This window comes from Lissotriton vulgaris, chromosome 12, assembly GCF_964263255.1.
Source record: "Lissotriton vulgaris chromosome 12, aLisVul1.2, whole genome shotgun sequence".
NCBI classification, from domain to species: Eukaryota; Metazoa; Chordata; class Amphibia; order Caudata; family Salamandridae; genus Lissotriton; species Lissotriton vulgaris.
This window is the reverse complement of record NC_141700.1, coordinates 41,309,161-41,330,361: the sequence shown is the minus strand read 5'-3', so window position 1 is coordinate 41,330,361 and position 21,201 is coordinate 41,309,161. Positions and strand designations below refer to the sequence as shown.

The 21,201-nt window shown below is 49.4% G+C and overlaps 1 protein-coding gene across 2 annotated transcripts in view; it reads right to left on the bottom strand.

The window, feature by feature from the left end:
- LOC147673191 (arrestin domain-containing protein 2-like) overlaps positions 1–21,201 on the bottom strand; it is an 87,191-nt gene that overhangs the window by 6,422 nt on the left and 59,568 nt on the right. Inside the window, exons 1-2 of one of the 2 annotated variants that reach the window (XM_086946976.1) lie at positions 3,927–4,362; positions 212–278 (exon numbers count right to left, since the gene is read on the bottom strand). In XM_086946976.1, coding sequence (XP_086803102.1) covers positions 212–278; positions 3,927–4,200 — 341 coding nt within the window. In that variant the 5' untranslated portion in view covers positions 4,201–4,362. Of the gene's footprint in view, positions 1–211; positions 279–3,926; positions 4,363–21,201 lie in introns of those variants that run through there. The other variant, XM_086946977.1, reaches the window with a different exon arrangement.

Below are 21,201 nucleotides of genomic sequence, written 5' to 3'. Positions count from 1 at the left end.
TGCTACTCGCCGAAAAAGCACTTCGACGCCTCGTCAGGGGTAGTAAGTGCTATATAAATGCAATTACAATACAATACATTTGTGGGCGCTCACTCTTCGAGGCACTTCACACTATACAAGCAGAGGGTGTTCGCCCTGGGTCACATCCATTGCACAATGCGCCTCGACTTCTCTCACCAGGCGCTATGACGCACACGGATTGCACACTTACTCTGGCAGCTGGAAGCTGAAGGGGAACTCGTGTTTTCCGGCCGGCAGCACCGTCAGCGCCCCGTTATCTGCGGAGAACAAGAAAACACAGTTAGAGCTGGGCGGGCACGCACGCTTCTGCAGCACTTCCGGTCTCACGGTCTGCTCTGCTGAGCTCAGCTGTCAGTCACCCAAGTACAGAAAGAAGAGGAAATGCGAAAGGCCCTTTAAAAGCGAGTGTCTGGCTTCTCACAGGGCTTTTAAAAATGCGGTTTTCTGACATGTCATGTGCCTTTTAAAAATGTGGTTTTCTGACAAGCGACAAGAGCGCATCTGAGCCAGTTTTGTTGCAGGTGCAGAAGAAATCAATTTAAGCAAGACAGGAATAAGAAGTTTAGACTAGGAGTCCCTTGGGCACCCTTCCCACCTCCCCACACAGACCTAACTCATTTCTTTAACACTTTATCTTATTGATGCATTAAGTGAACCACGCCCACTCTGATAGAAACAAGTCTGGAGGTGCATTCATTGTGTGACATGTTGTAGCGCACTATCGAGGGCTATAATGGTTGTTAAAGGCCCTGAACTCGAGTTGGGCCTACTACGAGGGCAGGGTCTTGACAACCAGTGTAGCCAGGGGCAGGAGGGCTATAGGGCTATTAGAACATTCCACCCAATGAAGTTAGAATATTCTAAAATAAAAATGGAGAAACAGAAAGGCAAACACTGGAATGTTGGAGCAGGAGGCTTATACCACCCATTATTGGCCCGGAGCCCTTCACTGTCTTCAATGCAGCTCCAAGCATACCAATGTTCTAATAAGTATTAAACAGGATAACATCTTTACATAGCTAAAAAGAATAGTCTACATCTCAAAGCACAATAAAAAAACACTGAAACTTGTTTATGATCCGGGGTTAGTCTTACTTTCGTCGGAGTAACTTGCATATTTAAAAAAGCAAAGTGAGTAAACAGAGACAGTAAACAACAGAGACAGGAATAGTTTTCCTGTCATTTTAATGCACCAGTTTGCACGCAACGGTTCTGGGATTGTGGGTGGCTGTTTTTTTTGGTTTTGTTTAGAGGTCTGTTATCTCGCATAGTGGCCTGTACGCTTGAAGTAGACCAATGCATTTAGAGATAATTAGAACTCCTTGTTTTGTATGGCACTATATACCACAATTGTGCTGTTTCTAAGCGCTGTAAATAACAGATGCTACTTTATACTTGATATTGGCTGGTCTTGGATAGACCCCTGTATGCGCCTGTGTGCGTATTACGTGCACAGACACGTGCTGAAGGGCATATCCATTTGTTTCGTTCTGGAGGGGTGTACAGTTGCCCACTGCTTGCCGCCTCGTGTTTTGAGGCACCCTTGCCCATGCAATTAAAGAAATGTCTCTACAAAAGTGATTAAAAATATTTATGCGGAAAATGTGGCAAAAACCACATTCTCAATCAAACATGCGGTTTGGTCAAAGGTTGCGAGGACCAGCTCTGAGTGCCGCCAGCATCGTTTCTAAACACCATATATAACTGCAGTTAGTGCCAGTCTGTACATGACTCTGCCCCGCCCTGTCAACCTCCCATCAAACCTTGAGAATCCTCACGTGACAGCTGCCCCCCTCTCCGTGATCTTCCCCGATGGACTGGGGCCAGGACCGGTCCCAGCGTGACCCTTCCCGGCCCCCGTTTCTTATGCTCAGCCTGGGCGTCTTATGTTCAGGGGTGTTAGCGCCACTTAACGCTCCCAAAATAGAAGCCGGCCACCGTGTGAAAGAACGCGAGGCCGCTCGCATGTGACAGTCGCACACGCCAAGACGGGGGGCGTCTGGGGGTGCAGGCGAGGATAGGCCGCGTGTCTGGGTAAACAAGCCTCGCGAGAGAAGCAGGGGAAAGCTGTGACCTTTGGATGCATGTTGGCTGTGAAGCCAGGCGATACCTGGTCAGATTTCGGAAGCGCCACTTGACCAAACTGTGTGATCTTGGGGAAGCCAATGTCATGATCTTCCCAAATCCGGAACCCTTAAAACCTCCAGAGTCTCAAATTACTCTTTAGAAAATGCATGTTTGCATCGAAAGAGCAGATTCTGCCAGCCAGCTGTGTGCAGTCGAACAGAAAACAACTGGAGCACGCTGTCAGATTCAGAGGGCCAAACACGGCAGCTGGGTTGGGGTTCAGTGCCCTCTGCAGAGACCACGGGTACCCCCCAATCGGCTGCGGCCAGTTAATCGTTTCACCAAAGAAAACATGCAAGGGGTCTGGCAAGTTTATCTCATGGTGCTTCAAGAAGCAAATAAAAAAAAATATGAAACTGCAAAGCGTGCTGTCCGGCAGTGCCACTGGCCCCGCCCACCACTGCCCCTGGCCCCGCCCACCACATCCTGTTTATGAAATCTGGCCTCGACCGGCACCGCACAGCAGCTGTTCGATGTACAAACCCTGACGCTTGGAAGCCTCGGCTACAACAAAAATGTTCTGTGCAACGCTGTGTTGCTCCGGGAAGGAGTTATTAATATTGAAAGGACACCTGCGAATCTAAAACGAAGGGGTTCTGGTGACGTTAACTGAACTGAAAGCCCCCACGCTGTCCACCCAGTCTAAACAAGGAACAAACGCTGCAATCAGAGAAAACCAAACACGCACTGTCAACCAAACTATCTGCAGTGTGATGGCTTCCCAGATCTGAAGGGGAGGGCGCCCGAATAGAACATGTGCTTAAAGTGCCAAGACAAGGGTGGTTGGCGCTTTACAAATGTGAGTAAGGTACTCAACATAAAGGGGCAGCGCACTGAAGAATAGACCCCGCCCCAATAGTTTAATAAATGCTGTTCTCGTACAGTAAGCTGGCCACACTGTATGGCTTCGCTGCGCTGTAACTACTGCCAACAGCCCTCGAAGAATGGATACTGATTTCATCGACTTTTAAACGATGAAATGTCGAGTTAACCTTAAAAGTCAAAACTGCGACCAGCAAGTTGTACACGCCTCTCTGCAGTGAATGCATTAACCCACTGAGCTAGTTGATGGGACGAAACGTGAGGCGAAGTTGAGCTTTTCTAGGTGCGCTGCACAGACCCAGTGCACTGTCATCACCCTGGCGCTACAGGTCACAGTCATGGCCCCCTACCCCCCACGGAGACAGCTACCTCCCTCTTCAGATAAGAAAACTGCGATTTCAGCCTCTCATCTGTGTAAGCAGAATGAACGAATAATTGAAGACACTTATGTAGCGCCTCAATGTGGACTGAACGCCTTCTAGGCACCTATTAGTTGAAAGAAACTGGACTGCACGCTGCTTCTTCCCTTTACGCAGAGCCCAGTCTGCAGGTAGATGAACAGACAACATACGTATGCTTCATAGCGCTTCGAACTGAATCGCCTTTAGGCGCTTCATGCGTAAAAGAAGTTAAAACCCCGGGTCGCACATGGATGAACAGATTAATGAACAGCACAGTACCACAAAGTGAAACACATCTATGCACTTCCAATCCCAAAACACGATCTGTCCCCTGCATATATACCCCCTTCCCACCCCCTGCCTGCAGCTGGATGAACAGATGAATGAGGGTAAATACAGCTGCACGTTGTTTTTATGCAACACGTCTAGTTTCGCTTTCTCTAAGTGCTTTGGGTAAGAGACTTTGCAACTGCACAGTTTACTTCTAGCACAAAGTGAAACTTGAGCAGCATAGCGCTGCAGACAGATCGGCTTCTAGGCGCTAGCTGGGCTCACCTGTCTGCAGCAGGCCCTCCCGGAGCTCCAGGTAGCCCACCTCGTCGCAGTAGTTCTGGGTGTAGGTGGTGCTGGAGCCGGCGCTGCGGGACTCGGTCCAGTGCACCCGGGCCAGGCCCTGGGCGTGCAGTTTGATGGACTCCACCTTAGCCTCGGCCTCCAGTTCCAGCAGCACCCGGCCCGTCACGGTGTCCCCGCCGCTGAAGACGGGCGGGGAGCCCGGCTCCGGGCAGTCCAGGGTCAGCAGGAACCGCTTCACCTTATCGAAGATCATGGCTGCGTCGGCGGCGGCGCCGGGATCAGGCTCGAGTGTGGAAATGAGGCAAGAAGAGAGGGTGAAAGGAGGGATGCCCTGTGTGGGGGTAGAGCCACCAAGGGATGCCCGGCTGCGCCTAGAAGTCACTAAGTTCTGAGCGCTCGAATAAACTTTCCTGTGAGGAGCAGCGTCTGGGGCTGCTTATATAGAGAAGGGGGGGCAGTGACAGCAGGGGGGCGGGGCCACCCGCGGAGGAGGGATGCCAAGCAATGGCCAGAGCTCTTCCACCAATGAGCGGCGTCTGGGCGGGGCCTCAGGTTGGGGGGGTTCCCAGGTTCGTCAAGTCCGGGGTATTCCCGGATCCCCTCTCGGGAGGGACGCTTCAGATCTCATAGACCTGGAGCTCTGTAACTCAGCTGCAAAACGCAGCCCATGCAAGGGAACGAAATTCACCTAAAGGGGGAAGAGCAGGGAACTTCCAACCACAGATACTGCCCAACTCAAGGTGCAACGCAGGGTCATGGATACTGTCCAACTCAAGGTGCAGAGCAGGGTCATGGATACTGCCCAACTCAAGGGGTCATGGATACTGCCCAACTCGAGGTGCAACGCAGGGTCATGGATACTGCCCAACTCAAGGTGCAACGCAGGGTCATGGATACTGTCCAACTCAAGGTGTAGAGCAGGGTCCTAGATACTGCCCAACTCCAGGTGCAGAGCAGGGTCATAGATACTGCCCAACTCGAGGTGCAGAGCAGGGTCATGGATACTGCCCAACTCGAGGTGCAGAGCAGGGTCATAGATACTGCCCAACTCGAGGTGCAGAGCAGGGTCATGGATACTGCCCAACTCGAGGTGCAACGCAGGGTCATGGATACTGTCCAACTCAAGGTGCAGAGCAGGGTCATGGATACTGCCCAACTCGAGGTGCAACGCAGGGTCATGGATATTGCCCAACTCAAGGTGCAGAGCAGGGTCCTAGATACTGCCCAACTCACGGGGTCATAGATACTGCCCAACTCAAGGTGCAGAGCAGGGTCCTAGATACTGCCCAACTCACGGGGTCATAGATACTGCCCAACTCAAGGTGCAGAGCAGGGTCCTAGATACTGCCCAACTCAAGGGGTCATAGATACTGCCCAACTCAAGGTGCAGTGCAGAGCAGGGTCATAGATACTACCCAACTCAAGGTGCAGAGCAGGGTCCTACATACTGCCCAACTCAAGGTGCAAAGCAGGATCATAGATACTGCCCAACTCACGGTGTAGAGCAGGGTCATAGATACTGCCCAACTCAAGGTGCAACGCAGGGTCATGGATACTGTCCAACTCAAGGTGCAGAGCAGGGTCCTAGATACTGCCCAACTCAAGGTGCAACGCAGGGTCATGGATACTGTCCAACTCAAGGTGCAGAGCAGGGTCCTAGATACTGCCCAACTCGAGGTGCAGAGCAGGGTCATAGATACTGCCCAACTCGAGGTGCAGAGCAGGGTCATGGATACTGCCCAACTCAAGGTGCAGAGCAGGGTCATGGATACTGCCCAACTCGAGGTGCAGAGCAGGGTCATAGATACTGCCCAACTCGAGGTGCAGAGCAGGGTCATGGATACTGCCCAACTCGAGGTGCAACGCAGGGTCATGGATACTGTCCAACTCAAGGTGCAGAGCAGGGTCATGGATACTGCCCAACTCGAGGTGCAACGCAGGGTCATGGATATTGCCCAACTCAAGGTGCAGAGCAGGGTCCTAGATACTGCCCAACTCACGGGGTCATAGATACTGCCCAACTCAAGGTGCAGAGCAGGGTCCTAGATACTGCCCAACTCACGGGGTCATAGATACTGCCCAACTCAAGGTGCAGAGCAGGGTCCTAGATACTGCCCAACTCAAGGGGTCATAGATACTGCCCAACTCAAGGTGCAGTGCAGAGCAGGGTCATAGATACTACCCAACTCAAGGTGCAGAGCAGGGTCCTACATACTGCCCAACTCAAGGTGCAAAGCAGGATCATAGATACTGCCCAACTCACGGTGTAGAGCAGGGTCATAGATACTGCCCAACTCAAGGTGCAACGCAGGGTCATAGTTACTGCCCAACTCGAGGTGCAGAGCAGGGTCATAGATACTGCCCAACTCGAGGTGCAATGCAGGGTCATAGATACTGCCCAACTCAAGGTGTAGAGCAGGGTCCTAGATACTGCCCAACTCAAGGTGTAACGCTGGGTCATAGATACTGCCCAACTCGAGGTGCAGAGCAGGGTCATAGATACTGCCCAACTCGAGGTGCAATGCAGGGTCATAGATACTGCCCAACTCAAGGTGTAGAGCAGGGTCCTAGATACTGCCCAACTCAAGGTGTAACGCTGGGTCATAGATACTGCCCAACTCAAGGTGTAACGCAGGGTCATAGATACTGCCCAACTCAAGGTATACTGCCCAACTCAAGGTGCAAAGCAGGATCATAGATACTACCCAACTCAAGGTGCAGAGCAGGGTCATAGATACTGCCCAACTCAAGGTGCAACGCAGGGTCATAGACACTGCCCAACTCAAGGTGCAGAGCAGGGTCATAGATACTGCCCAACTTATTGTGCAGAGCAGGGTCATAAATACTGCCCAACTCAAGGTATACTGCCCAACTCAAGGTGCAAAGCAGGGTCATTGATACTGCCCAACTCAAGGGGGCATAGCAGGGGGAAAATATACTGCCCAACTCAAGGGAGGAGGGCAGGGGAAAAAGATGCTGCCCAACTCATAGTGCCGGGGAGCTTCCAACCACAGATACTGCCCAACTCAAGGGGTCAGAACAGGTGAGCTTCCAATTGAATATGACACTTTACAACACACGTGTTACAACGCATGTCGTTACAACATATAATCCATTACAACACAATTACTATTCTAACTCCGCCAGGGCATTATTTTGGGGAATGCGTTGTAATAGATTATGCGATGTAATGACATGTGTTGTAATGGATTTAGCAATGTAAAAAATGAGTTGTAATGACACACGTTGTAACACGTGCGTTGTAAACAACGTTTCCCCTTCCAATCATATATACTGCCCTACTCAAGGTGCAGAGCAGGCGAGCTCCCAACCTCAGATACTGCCCAACTCAAGGTGTAGAACAAGGGATCTTCTGTCACAGATACTGCCCAATTCAAGGGGGCAGAACAGAGGAGTTCCAATCATACATACTGCCCAAATCAAGATGCAGAGCAGGTGAGCTTCCAATCGAATATGACACTTTACAACACATGGGTTACAACGCATAATCCATTACAACGCAATTACTATTCTAACTCTGCCTGCGGAATGCGTTGTAATGGATTTAGCGATGTAAAAAATGCGTTGTAATGACACGTTGTAACGTGTGCGTTGTAAACGATGTTTCCCCTTCCAATCATATATACTGCCCTACTCTAGGTGCAGAGCAGGCGAGCTCCCAATCACAGATACTGCCCAACTCAAGGTGTAGAACAAGGGATCTTCTGTCACAGATACTGCCCAATTCAAGGGGGCAGAACAGAGGAGTTCCAATCATACATACTGCCCAAATCAAGATGCAGAGCAGGTGAGCTTCCAATCGAATATGACACTTTACAACACATGGGTTACAACGCATAATCCATTACAACGCAATTACTATTCTAACTCTGCCTGCGGAATGCGTTGTAATGGATTTAGCGATGTAAAAAATGCGTTGTAATGACACGTTGTAACGTGTGCGTTGTAAACGATGTTTCCCCTTCCAATCATATATACTGCCCTACTCAAGGTGCAGAGCAGTCGAGCTCCCAACCACAGATACTGCCCAACTCAAGGTGTAGAGCAAGGGAGCTTCTACCACAGATACTGCCCAACTCAAGGGGGCAGAGCAGGACAGCTCCCAACAACAGATACTGCCCAACTCAAAGGGCAAGCAGGAGAACTTCTACTTCGGTAACAAGAATGCCCTCTACAGATGGATGGATTTCTCAAACCCTCCAGGCCACGGAGTCTTCCGCAGCCCTGCTGGAGACACAGCCGGGGCGCTACAGGATACACGGAGAGAGACTTCTGTAGTCTACAGGGTCCAAGAGGAACCATCTTGGATATCAAAATGTCTACAGTGAGATACAGCTAAGGTCATAGGCTGTCTCCTGGGAGAGCCAACAGGGCACCCAAAGGCCTACTGGGAGACACAGCAGGGGTGCAATGAACATCCTATTGGAAGACATAGCAAGTGCAATAAACATCCTACTGGAAGACACAGCTAGCGCAATAAACATCCTACTGGAAGACACAGCAGGTACAATAAACATCCTACTGGAAGACACAGCTAGCGCAATCAACATCCTATTGGAAGACACAGCAGGCGCAATAAACATCCTACTGGAAGACACAGCTAGCGCAATAAACATCCTATTGGAAGACACAGCAGGCGCAATAAACATCCTACTGGAAGACACAGCTAGCGCAATAAACATCCTATTGGAAGACACAGCTAGTGCAATAAACATCCTATTGGAAGACACAGCAGGCACAATAAACATCCTACTGGAAGACACAGCTAGCGCAATAAATATCCTACTGGAAGACACAGCAGGTGCGATAAACATCCTACTGAAATATACAGCAGGTGCAATAAACATCCTACTGGAAGACACAGCTAGCGCAATAAACATCCTATTGGAAGACACAGCAGGCGCAATAAACATCCTACTGGAAGACACAGCTAGCGCAATAAACATCCTATTGGAAGACACAGCAGGCGCAATAAACATCCTACTGGAAGACACAGCAGGTGCGATAAACATCCTACTGGAAGACACAGCAGGTGCAATAAACATCCTACTGGAAGACACAGCTAGCGCAATAAACATCCTATTGGAAGACACAGCAGGCGCAATAAACATCCTAATGGAAGACACAGCAGGTGCGATAAACATCCTACTGGAAGACACAGCAGGTGCGATAAACATCCTACTGGAAGACACAGCTAGCGCAATAAACATCCTATTGGAAGACACAGCAGGCGCAATAAACATCCTACTGGAAGACACAGCAGGTGCAATAAACATCCTACTGGAAACCCAGCTGGTGCAATAAACATCCTAGTGGGACACAGCTGGCATATTAAACATCCTACAGGAATACACAGCTGGAGCAATAAACATTGTACTGGAATACACAGCTGGAGCAATAAACATCCAACTGCGAGACACAGCTGGAGCAATAAACATCCTACTGCAAGACACAGCTGGAGCAATAAACATCCTACTGCAAGACACAGCAGGTGCAATAAACATCCTACTGGAAGACACAGCTAGCTCAATAAACATCCTAGTGGAAGACACAGCAGGTGCAATAAACGTCTTACTGGAAGACACAGCTGGAGCAATAAACATCCAACTGGGAGACACAGCTGGAGCAATAAACATCCTACTGGAAGACACAGCTAGCGCAATAAACATCCTACTTGAAGACACAGCTGGTGAAACAAACATCCTACTGGAAACCCAGCTGATGCAATAAACTTCCTACTGGGACACAGCTAGCATATTAAACATCCTACGGGAATACACAGCTGGAGCAATAAACATTGTACTGGAAGACACAGCTGACGCAATAAATATCCTACTGGAAGACACAGCTAGCGCAATAAACATCCTACCGGAAGACCCTGCAGGTGCAATAAACATCCTAGTGGAAGACACAGCAGGTGCAATAAACATCCTACTGGAAACCCAGCTGGTGCAATAAACATCCTAGTGGGACACAGCTGGCATATTAAACATCCTACAGGAATACACAGCTGGAGCAATAAACATTTTACTGGAATACACAGCTGGAGCAATAAACATTGTACTGGAAGACACAGCTGGCGCAATAAACATCCTACTGGAAAACACAGCAGGTGCAATAAACATTCTACTGTCACAGAAGAAGCTAGGAAGATCTTGGATCGAGGAGGGACAGTGGCAGTGGTCCTCCTCGATCTAAGTGCAGCATTTGATACGGTATGCCACAAAACTCTTCTAGCTCGACTCTCTGATCTCGGCATATCAGGAATCGCCTTAGACTGGCTGAGCTCGTTTCTCAGCAACAGAACCTTCCAGGTCTTTGATGGCGACTCCTACTCCAAAAACCAACCCTTGGACTGCGGTGTGCCTCAGGGCTCCTCTCTGAGCCCCACGCTGTTTAACGTGTACATGAGACCATTGGCAGGTGTCGTCCAAAAATACGGTATTAAAATCATATCGTACGCGGACGACACCCAGCTGGTGGTCTCCCTGACACAGAAAGGCAGCGTGTCCCCCCAACCCAATTTGGCAGCATGTATGGAGGAAGTTAAAAGATGGATGACAATGTCATCCTTAAAACTTAACGGTGATAAGACCGAGATTATGATCCTCGGTCCCTCCCCCCCCACCACCTATCACCAGCTATGGCCCTCTAGCCTGGGACCTATGCCAACTCCCAAGGAAAACATTAAAAGCCTAGGAGTTTGGCTAGAAAGCAAACTCACATTAAACACTCAAGCCACCAAAACAGCTGCAACCTGCTTCGGAATTATTCGAATGTTGAAAAAAATTCTTCCACTACTACCATTCGAAGCTAGGCGAGTGGTCATTCAGGGCCTCGTACAATCTAGGCTGGACTTCAATAATGCTCTATACCTAGGAGCACCAGAGTATGTGTTAGAAAAACTGCAAAGAACACAGAACTGTGCCGCCCGCACTCTCTTACAGATTCCTCGCAGAGAGTCAGTCAAGGCAGGAATCAGAGCTCTCCACTGGCTCCCAGTCAGAGAGAGAATAAAATTCAAGGCGCTCTGTATATCATATCAAGCATTCCACAGAGCAAGCCCAGAAATTAACCACTCACTTCTCTCCCCCTACTGCCCTGGAAAAATCCTGCGCTCCACTAATGCACTTCTTGCCGTAGTCCCCAGAATCAAAAAAGCTAGAGCAGGAGGCAGGTCCTTCTCTCTGAACGCTGCCAGACTCTGGAACTCGCTCCCCGTCCCACTCAGAGCCAAGCCTACCCTTCTAAACTTCCGCAAAGAACTAAAAACACTGCTATTTAGAAGCTAATTCCCCTGCTACCTCCTACCCTCAGAATCTATTCTTTTCCTTCTTTAGCGCTTGGACGCCTTCGGGCAGCAGCCGCGCTCTACAAAACCCCTTCACTTCACTTCACTTCACTACTTGAAGTCACAGCAGGTGCAATAAACATCCTACTGGAAGACACAGTAGGTGAAATAAACGTCTTACTGGAACACACAGCTGGAGCAATAAACATCCAACTGCGAGACACAGCTGGAGCAATAAACATCCTACTGCAAGACACAGCTAGCACAATAAACATCCTAGAGGAAGACACAGCAGGTGCAATAAACATCCTACTGGAAACCCAGCTGGTGCAATAAACATCCTAGTGGGACACAGCTGGCATATTAAACATCCTACGGGAATACACAGCTGGAGTAATAAACATTGTACTGGAAGAAACAGCTAGCGCAAAAAACATCCTATTAGAAACCCAGCTGGTGCAATAAACTTCCTACTGGGACACAGCTAGCGCAATAAACATCCTACTGGAAGACCCAGCTGGAGCAATAAACATCCTAATGGAAGACACAGCTAGCGCAATAAACATCCTACTGGAAGACACAGCTAGCGCAATAAACATCCTATTGGAAGACACAGCTAGTGCAATAAACATCCTATTGGAAGACACAGTAGGTGAAATAAACGTCTTACTGGAACACACAGCTGGAGCAATAAACATCCAACTGCGAGACACAGCTGGAGCAATAAACATCCTACTGCAAGACACAGCTAGCACAATAAACATCCTAGAGGAAGACACAGCAGGTGCAATAAACATCCTACTGGAAACCCAGCTGGTGCAATAAACATCCTAGTGGGACACAGCTGGCATATTAAACATCCTACGGGAATACACAGCTGGAGTAATAAACATTGTACTGGAAGAAACAGCTAGCGCAAAAAACATCCTATTAGAAACCCAGCTGGTGCAATAAACTTCCTACTGGGACACAGCTAGCGCAATAAACATCCTACTGGAAGACCCAGCTGGAGCAATAAACATCCTAATGGAAGACACAGCTAGCGCAATAAACATCCTACTGGAAGACACAGCTAGAGCAGTAAACATCCAAGTGTAAGGCACAGCTGGTGAAATAAACATTGTACTGGAAGAAACAGCAGGCGCAATAAACATCCTACTGGAAGACACAGCTAGCGCAATAAACATCCTACTGGAAGACCCAGCTGGAGCAATAAACATCCTAATGGAAGACACAGCTAGCGCAATAAACATCCTACTGGAAGACACAGCTAGAGCAGTAAACATCCAAGTGTAAGGCACAGCTGGTGAAATAAACATTGTACTGGAAGACACAGCTAGCGCAATAAATATCCAACTGAAAGACACAGCTAGCGCAATAAACATCCTACTGGAAGACCTAGCTGACGGAATAAATGTCTTACTGGAAGACACAGCTGGCGCATTCAACATACTACTGTATGACACAGCTGGTTCAATAAACATCTTACTGGAAGACACAGCTAGAGCAGTAAACATCCAAGTGTAAGGCACAGCTGGTGCAATAAATATCCGACTGGAAGACACAGCTGGAGCAATAAACATTGTACTGGAAGACACAGCGGGCGCATTAAACATACTACTGTATGATACAGCTGGTTCAATAAACATCTTACTGGAAGACACAGCTAGAGCAGTAAACATCCAAGTGTAAGGCACAGCTGGTGCAATAAACATTGTACTGGAAGACACAGCTAGAACAATAAATATCCAACTGAAAGACACAGCTAGCGCAATAAACATCCTACTGGAAGACCTAGCTGACGGAATAAATGTCTTACTGGAAGACACAGCTGGTGCATTCAACATACTACTGTATGACACAGCTGGTGCAATAAATATCCGACCAGAAGACACAGCTGGAGCAATAAACATTGTACTGGAAGACACAGCTGGAGCATTTAACGTCTTACTGGAAGACACAGCTGGAGCAATAAACATCATATTCGAAGACACAGCTGGAGCAATAAACATCATATTCGAAGACACAGCTGGAGCAATAAACATTGTACTGGAAGACACAGCTGGAGCATTTAACGTCTTACTGGAAGACACAGCTGGAGCAATAAACAGTATATTAGGAGATACACCAGAAGCAATAGGCAGTCTGTTGGGAGACACAGCTAGTGCAGGACGCACCCTACTGTGAGATACAGCTGGGGCAATAAGATTAGCAGTCTATTGGGAGACACAGCGGAGGCAATAAACACTCGGTTTGGAGACATAACTAGAAAATACGGGGCCTCCGGGAATACATTGCAGGGGCAATGTTGGAACACACAGCTAAGGAAATAAATGAAATACTCACAGATTCAGCTTCGGCAGTGCACTGCCAGGGTGCATCACTGAGGCAATGCAGGAGTTAGTTTGAGACACTGATGGTAACGCATGAGTGAGATCTGAGATACTGATGGCAATGCAGGAGTTACTCCTCCTGAGATACTGATGGCAAAGCAGGAGTTAGCTCTGAGACACTGATGGCAGCACAGGAGTGAGCTCTGAGACACTGATGGCAGCACAGGAGTGAGCTCTGAGACACTGATGGCAATGCAGGAGTGACCTCTGAGACACTGATGGCAAAGCAGGAGTGACCTCTGAGACACTGATGGCAGCGCAGGAGTGAGCTCTGAGACACTGATGGCAATGCAGGAGTGACCTCTGAGACACTGATGGCAAAGCAGGAGTTAGCTCTGAGACACTGTAAATGTAAATGTAAATGTGGGTGTACTTGTAAAGCGCACTGCGACTCCATGGAGTATCCTGGCGCTGAAGACCGCTGGGGAACCCGTCCTGGTTTTCCCTGTGAGATGGTCCCTTTCTGGGTATCTCCAAGGTGAAACCAGGCATCCCCGGCGTCTGTGGGGGGCCGTTGTAGAGATGAGGCAAGCTTAATGCCCAGAGTTGCCGAGTGTGATCCCTGGTTAGAGTATGCACCGAGGCGAGAATTATCGAGTCCGTTTCGACCCTGGTCCACGACCCTGCCGCGTCGGGAATTAAACCCTGGTCCCGGGCCGTTCTCTGCTTACGGGTCTGCCGCCTCTAACCGGTGAGCCACACCACTCCACTGATGGCAATGCAGGAGTTAATCCTCCTGAGATTGTGATGGCAAAGCAGGAGTTAGCTATGAGACACTGATGGGAAGGCATGGATGAGCTCTGAGACACTGATGGCAATGCAAGAGTGACTACCAAGACACTAAGCTCTGAGACACTGATGGCAATGCAGGAGTGACTACCAAGACACTGATGGCAATGCAGGAGTGAGCTCTGAGACACTGATGGCAATGCAGGAGTGACTACCAAGACACTGATGGCAATACAGGAGTGAGCTGAGACACTGATGGCAATGCAGGAGCGACTACAGAGACACTGATGGCAATGCAGGATTTACTCCTCCTGAGATTGTGATGGCCACGCAGGAGTTAGCTATGAAACACTGATGACAACGCATGAATGAGCTCTGAGACACTGATGGCAATGCAGGAGTGACTACCAAGACACTGATGGCAATGCAGGAGTCACTCCTCCTGAGATTGCGATGGCATAGCAGGAGTTAGCTGTGAAACACTGATGGCAACGCATGAATGAGCTCTAAGACACTGATGGCAATGCAGGAGTGACTACCAAGACACTTATGGCAATGCAGGAGTGAGCTCTGAGACACTGATGGCAATGCAGGAGTGACTACCGAGACACTGATGACAATGCAGGAGTTTATCCTCCTGAGATTGTGATGGCACTGCAGGAGTTAGCTCTGAGACACTGATGGCAACGCATGAGTGAGCTCTGAGACACTGATGACAATGCAAGAGTGACTACCGAGACACTGATGGCAATGCAGGAGTTACTCCTCCTGAAATGGTGATGGCAATGCAGGAGTTAGCTATGAGACACGGATGACAACGCATGAGTGAGCTCTGAGACACTGATGGCAATGCAGGAGTGACTACCGAGACACTGATGGCAATGCAGGAGTTACTCCTCCTGAGATTGTGATGGCAATGCAGGAGTTAGCTCTGAGACACTAATGGCAATGCAGGAGTTACTCCTCCTGAGATACTGATGGCAAAGCAGGATTTAGCTCTCAGAAACTGATGGCAACACAGGAGTGAGCTCTGAGACACTGATGGCAACACAGGAGTGAGCTCTGAGACACTGATGGCAACGCATGAGTGAGCTCTGAGACAATGATGGCAATGCAGGAGTGAGCTCTGACACACTGATGGCAACGCAGGAGTGAGCTCTGAGACACTGATGGCAATGCAGGAGTTACTCCTCCTGAGAAAGTGATGGAAAAGCAGGAGTTAGCTCTGAGACACTGATGGCAATGCAGGAGTGACTACTGAGACACTGATGGCAATGCAAGAGTTACTCCTCCTGAGATTGTGATGGCAATGCAGGAGTGAGCTCTGAGACACTGATGGCAATGCAGTAGTGACTACCGGGAAACTGATGGCAATGCAAGAGTTTCTCCTCCTGAGATTGTGATGGCAAAGCAGGAGTTAGCTCTGAGACAGTGATGGCAATGCAGGAGTTACTCCTCCTGAGATACTGATGGCAAAGCAGGATTTAGCTCTCAGAAACTGATGGCAACACAGGAGTGAGCTCTGAGACACTGATGGCAACACAGGAGTGAGCTCTGAGACACTGATGGCAACGCATGAGTGAGCTCTGAGACAATGAAGGCAATGCAGGAGTGAGCTCTGACACACTGATGGCAACGCAGGAGTGAGCTCTGAGACACTGATGGCAATGCAGGAGTGACCTCTGAGATACTGATGGCAAAGCAGGAGTTAGCTCTGAGACACTGATGGCAGCACAGGAGTGAGCTCTGAGACACTGATGGCAATGCAGGAGTTAATCCTCCTGAGATTGTGATGGCAAAGCAGGAGTTAGCTCTGAGACACTGATGGCAACGGAGGAGTGAGCTCTGAGACACTGATGGCAATGCAGGAGTTAATCCTCCTGAGATTGTGATGGCAAAGCAGGAGTTAGCTCTGAGACACTGATGGCAACAGAGGAGTGAGCACTGAGACACTGATGGCAACGCAGGAGTGAGCTCTGAGACACTGATGGCAATGCAGGAGTGACCTCTGAGACACTGATGGAAAAGCAGGAGTTAGCTCTGAGACACTGATGGCAATGCAGGAGTGACTACCGAGACACTGATGGCAATGTAAGAGTTACTCCTCCTGAGATTGTGATGGCAATGCAGGAGTGAGCTCTGAGACACTGATGGCAATGCAGGAGTGACAACCGGGACACTGATGGCAATGCAGGAGTTTCTCCTCCTGAGATTGTGATGGCAAAGCAGGAGTTAGCTCTGAGACAGTGATGGCAATGCAGGAGTTAATCCTCCTGAGAATGTGATGGCAAAGCAGGTGTTAGCTATGAGACACTGATGGCAACACATGAGTGAGCTCTGAGACACTGATGGCAATGCAGGAGTTACTCCTCCTGAGATTGTGATGACAAAGCAGGAGTTAGCTCTGAGACACTGATGGCAACGGAGGAGTGAGCTCTGAGACACTGATGGCAATGCAGGAGTTAATCCTCCTGAGATTGTGATGGCAAAGCAGGAGTTAGCTCTGAGACACTGATGGCAACGGAGGAGTGAGCACTGAGACACTGATAGCAACGCAGGAGTGAGCTCTGAGACACTGATGGCAACGCAGGAGTGAGCTCTGAGACACTGATGGCAATGCAGGAGTGACCTCTGAGACACTGATGGCAAAGCAGGAGTTAGCTCTGAGACACTGATGGCAATGCAGGAGTGACTACCGAGACACTGATGGCAATGCAAGAGTTACTCCTCCTGAGATTGTGATGGCAATGCAGGAGTGAGCTCTGAGACACTGATGGCAATGCAGGAGTGACTACTGGGACACTAATGGCAATGCAGGAGTTTCTCCTCCTGAGATTGTGATGGCAAAGCAGGAGTTAGCTCTGAGACAGTGATGGCAATGCAGGAGTTAATCCTCCTGAGAATGTGATGGCAAAGCAGGTGTTAGCTATGAGACACTGATGGCAACACATGAGTGAGCTCTGAGACACTGATGGCAATGCAGGAGTTACTCCTCCTGAGATTGTGATGGCAAAGCAGGAGTTAGCTCTGAGATACTGATGGCAATGCAGGAGTTACTTCTCCTGAGATTGTGATGGCAAAGCAGGAGTTAGCTATGAGACACTGATGGCAACGCATGAGTGAGCTCTAAGACACTGATGGCAATGCAGGAGTGGCTACCGAGACACTGATGGCAATGCAGGAGTTACTCCTCCTGAGATTGTGATGGCAATGCAGGAGTTACTCCTCCTGAGATTGTGATGGCAAAGCAGGAGTTAGCTATGAAACACTGATGACAACGCATGAATGAGCTCTGAGACACTGATGGCAATGCAGGAGTGACTACCAAGACACTGATGGCAATGCAGAAGTTACTCCTCCTGAGATTGCGATGGCAAAGCAGGAGTTAGCTGTGAAACACTGATGGCAACGCATGAATGAGCTCTAAGACACTGATGGCAATGCAGGAGTGACTACCAAGACACTTATGGCAATGCAGGAGTGAGCTCTGAGACACTGATGGCAATGCAGGAGTTTCTCCTCCTGAGATTGGGATGGCACTGCAGGAGTTAGCTCTGAGACACTGATGGCAACGCATGAGTGAGCTCTGAGACACTGATGGCAATGCAGGAGATAGCTCAGACACGGATGGCAATGCAGGAGTTACTTCTGGGACGCTGATGGCAATGCAGGAGATAGTTCTGAGACACGGATGGCAATGCAGAAGTTACTTCTGGGACGCTGATGGCAATGCAGGAGATAGTTCTGAGACACGGATGGCAATGCAGGAGTTACTTCTGGGACGCTGATGGCAATGCAGGAGATAGTTCTGAGACACTGATGGCAATGCAGGAGTGACTACCGGGAAACTGATGGCAATGCAAGAGTTTCTCCTCCTGAGATTGTGATGGCAAAGCAGGAGTTAGCTCTGAGACAGTGATGGCAATGCAGGAGTTACTCCTCCTGAGATACTGATGGCAAAGCAGGATTTAGCTCTCAGAAACTGATGGAAACACAGGAGTGAGCTCTGAGACACTGATGGCAACACAGGAGTGAGCTCTGAGACACTGATGGCAACGCATGAGTGAGCTCTGAGACAATGAAGGCAATGCAGGAGTGAGCTCTGACACACTGATGGCAACGCAGGAGTGAGCTCTGAGACACTGATGGCAATGCAGGAGTGACCTCTGAGATACTGATGGCAAAGCAGGAGTTAGCTCTGAGACACTGATGGCAGCACAGGAGTGAGCTCTGAGACACTGATGGCAATGCAGGAGTTAATCCTCCTGAGATTGTGATGGCAAAGCAGGAGTTAGCTCTGAGACACTGATGGCAACGGAGGAGTGAGCTCTGAGACACTGATGGCAATGCAGGAGTTAATCCTCCTGAGATTGTGATGGCAAAGCAGGAGTTAGCTCTGAGACACTGATGGCAACAGAGGAGTGAGCACTGAGACACTGATGGCAACGCAGGAGTGAGCTCTGAGACACTGATGGCAATGCAGGAGTGACCTCTGAGACACTGATGGAAAAGCAGGAGTTAGCTCTGAGACACTGATGGCAATGCAGGAGTGACTACCGAGACACTGATGGCAATGCAAGAGTTACTCCTCCTGAGATTGTGATGGCAATGCAGGAGTGAGCTCTGAGACACTGATGGCAATGCAGGAGTGACTACCGGGACACTGATGGCAATGCAGGAGTTTCTCCTCCTGAGATTGTGATGGCAAAGCAGGAGTTAGCTCTGAGACAGTGATGGCAATGTAGGAGTTAATCCTCCTGAGAATGTGATGGCAAAGCAGGTGTTAGCTATGAGACACTGATGGCAACACATGAGTGAGCTCTGAGACACTGATGGCAATGCAGGAGTTACTCCTCCTGAGATTGTGATGACAAAGCAGGAGTTAGCTCTGAGACACTGATGGCAACGGAGGAGTGAGCTCTGAGACACTGATGGCAATGCAGGAGTTAATCCTCCTGAGATTGTGATGGCAAAGCAGGAGTTAGCTCTGAGACACTGATGGCAACGGAGGAGTGAGCACTGAGACACTGATGGCAACGCAGGAGTGAGCTCTGAGACACTGATGGCAATGCAGGAGTGACCTCTGAGACACTGATGGCAAAGCAGGAGTTAGCTCTGAGACACTGATGGCAATGCAGGAGTGACTACCGAGACACTGATGGCAATGCAAGAGTTACTCCTCCTGAGATTGTGATGGCAATGCAGGAGTGAGCTCTGAGACACTGATGGCAATGCAGGAGTGACTACTGGGACACTAATGGCAATGCAGGAGTTTCTCCTCCTGAGATTGTGATGGCAAAGCAGGAGTTAGCTCTGAGACAGTGATGGCAATGCAGGAGTTAATCCTCCTGAGAATGTGATGGCAAAGCAGGTGTTAGCTATGAGACACTGATGGCAACACATGAGTGAGCTCTGAGACACTGATGGCAATGCAGGAGTTACTCCTCCTGAGATTGTGATGGCAAAGCAGGAGTTAGCTCTGAGATACTGATGGCAATGCAGGAGTTACTTCTCCTGAGATTGTGATGGCAAAGCAGGAGTTAGCTATGAGACACTGATGGCAACGCATGAGTGAGCTCTGAGACACTGATGGCAATGCAGGAGTGGCTACCGAGACACTGATGGCAATGCAGGAGTTACTCCTCCTGAGATTGTGATGGCAATGCAGGAGTTACTCCTCCTGAGATTGTGATGGCAATGCAGGAGTTACTCCTCCTGAGATTGTGATGGCAAAGCAGGAGTTAGCTATGAAACACTGATGACAACGCATGAATGAGCTCTGAGACACTGATGGCAATGCAGGAGTGACTACCAAGACACTGATGGCAATGCAGAAGTTACTCCTCCTGAGATTGCGATGGCAAAGCAGGAGTTAGCTGTGAAACACTGATGGCAACGCATGAATGAGCTCTAAGACACTGATGGCAATGCAGGAGTGACTACCAAGACACTTATGGCAATGCAGGAGTGAGCTCTGAGACACTGATGGCAATGCAGGAGTTTCTCCTCCTGAGATTGGGATGGCACTGCAGGAGTTAGCTCTGAGACACTGATGGCAACGCATGAGTGAGCTCTGAGACACTGATGGCAATGCAGGAGATAGCTCAGACACGGATGGCAATGCAGGAGTTACTTCTGGGACGCTGATGGCAATGCAGGAGATAGTTCCGAGACACGGATGGCAATGCAGAAGTTACTTCTGGGACGCTGATGGCAATGCAGGAGTTACTCCTCCTGAGATTGTGATGGCAATGCAGGAGTTACTCCTCCTGAGATTGTGATGGCAAAGCAGGAGTTAGCTATGAAACACTGATGACAACGCATGAATGAGCTCTGAGACACTGATGGCAATGCAGGAGTGACTACCAAGACACTGATGGCAATGCAGAAGTTACTCCTCCTGAGATTGCGATGGCAAAGCAGGAGTTAGCTGTGAAACACTGATGGCAACGCATGAATGAGCTCTAAGACACTGATGGCAATGCAGGAGTGACTACCAAGACACTTATGGCAATGCAGGAGTGAGCTCTGAGACACTGATGGCAATGCAGGAGTTTCTCCTCCTGAGATTGGGATGGCACTGCAGGAGTTAGCTCTGAGACACTGATGGCAACGCATGAGTGAGCTCTGAGACACTGATGGCAATGCAGGAGATAGCTCAGACACGGATGGCAATGCAGGAGTTACTTCTGGGACGCTGATGGCAATGCAGGAGATAGTTCTGAGACACGGATGGCAATGCAGAAGTTACTTCTGGGACGCTGATGGCAATGCAGGAGATAGTTCTGAGACACGGATGGCAATGCAGGAGTTACTTCTG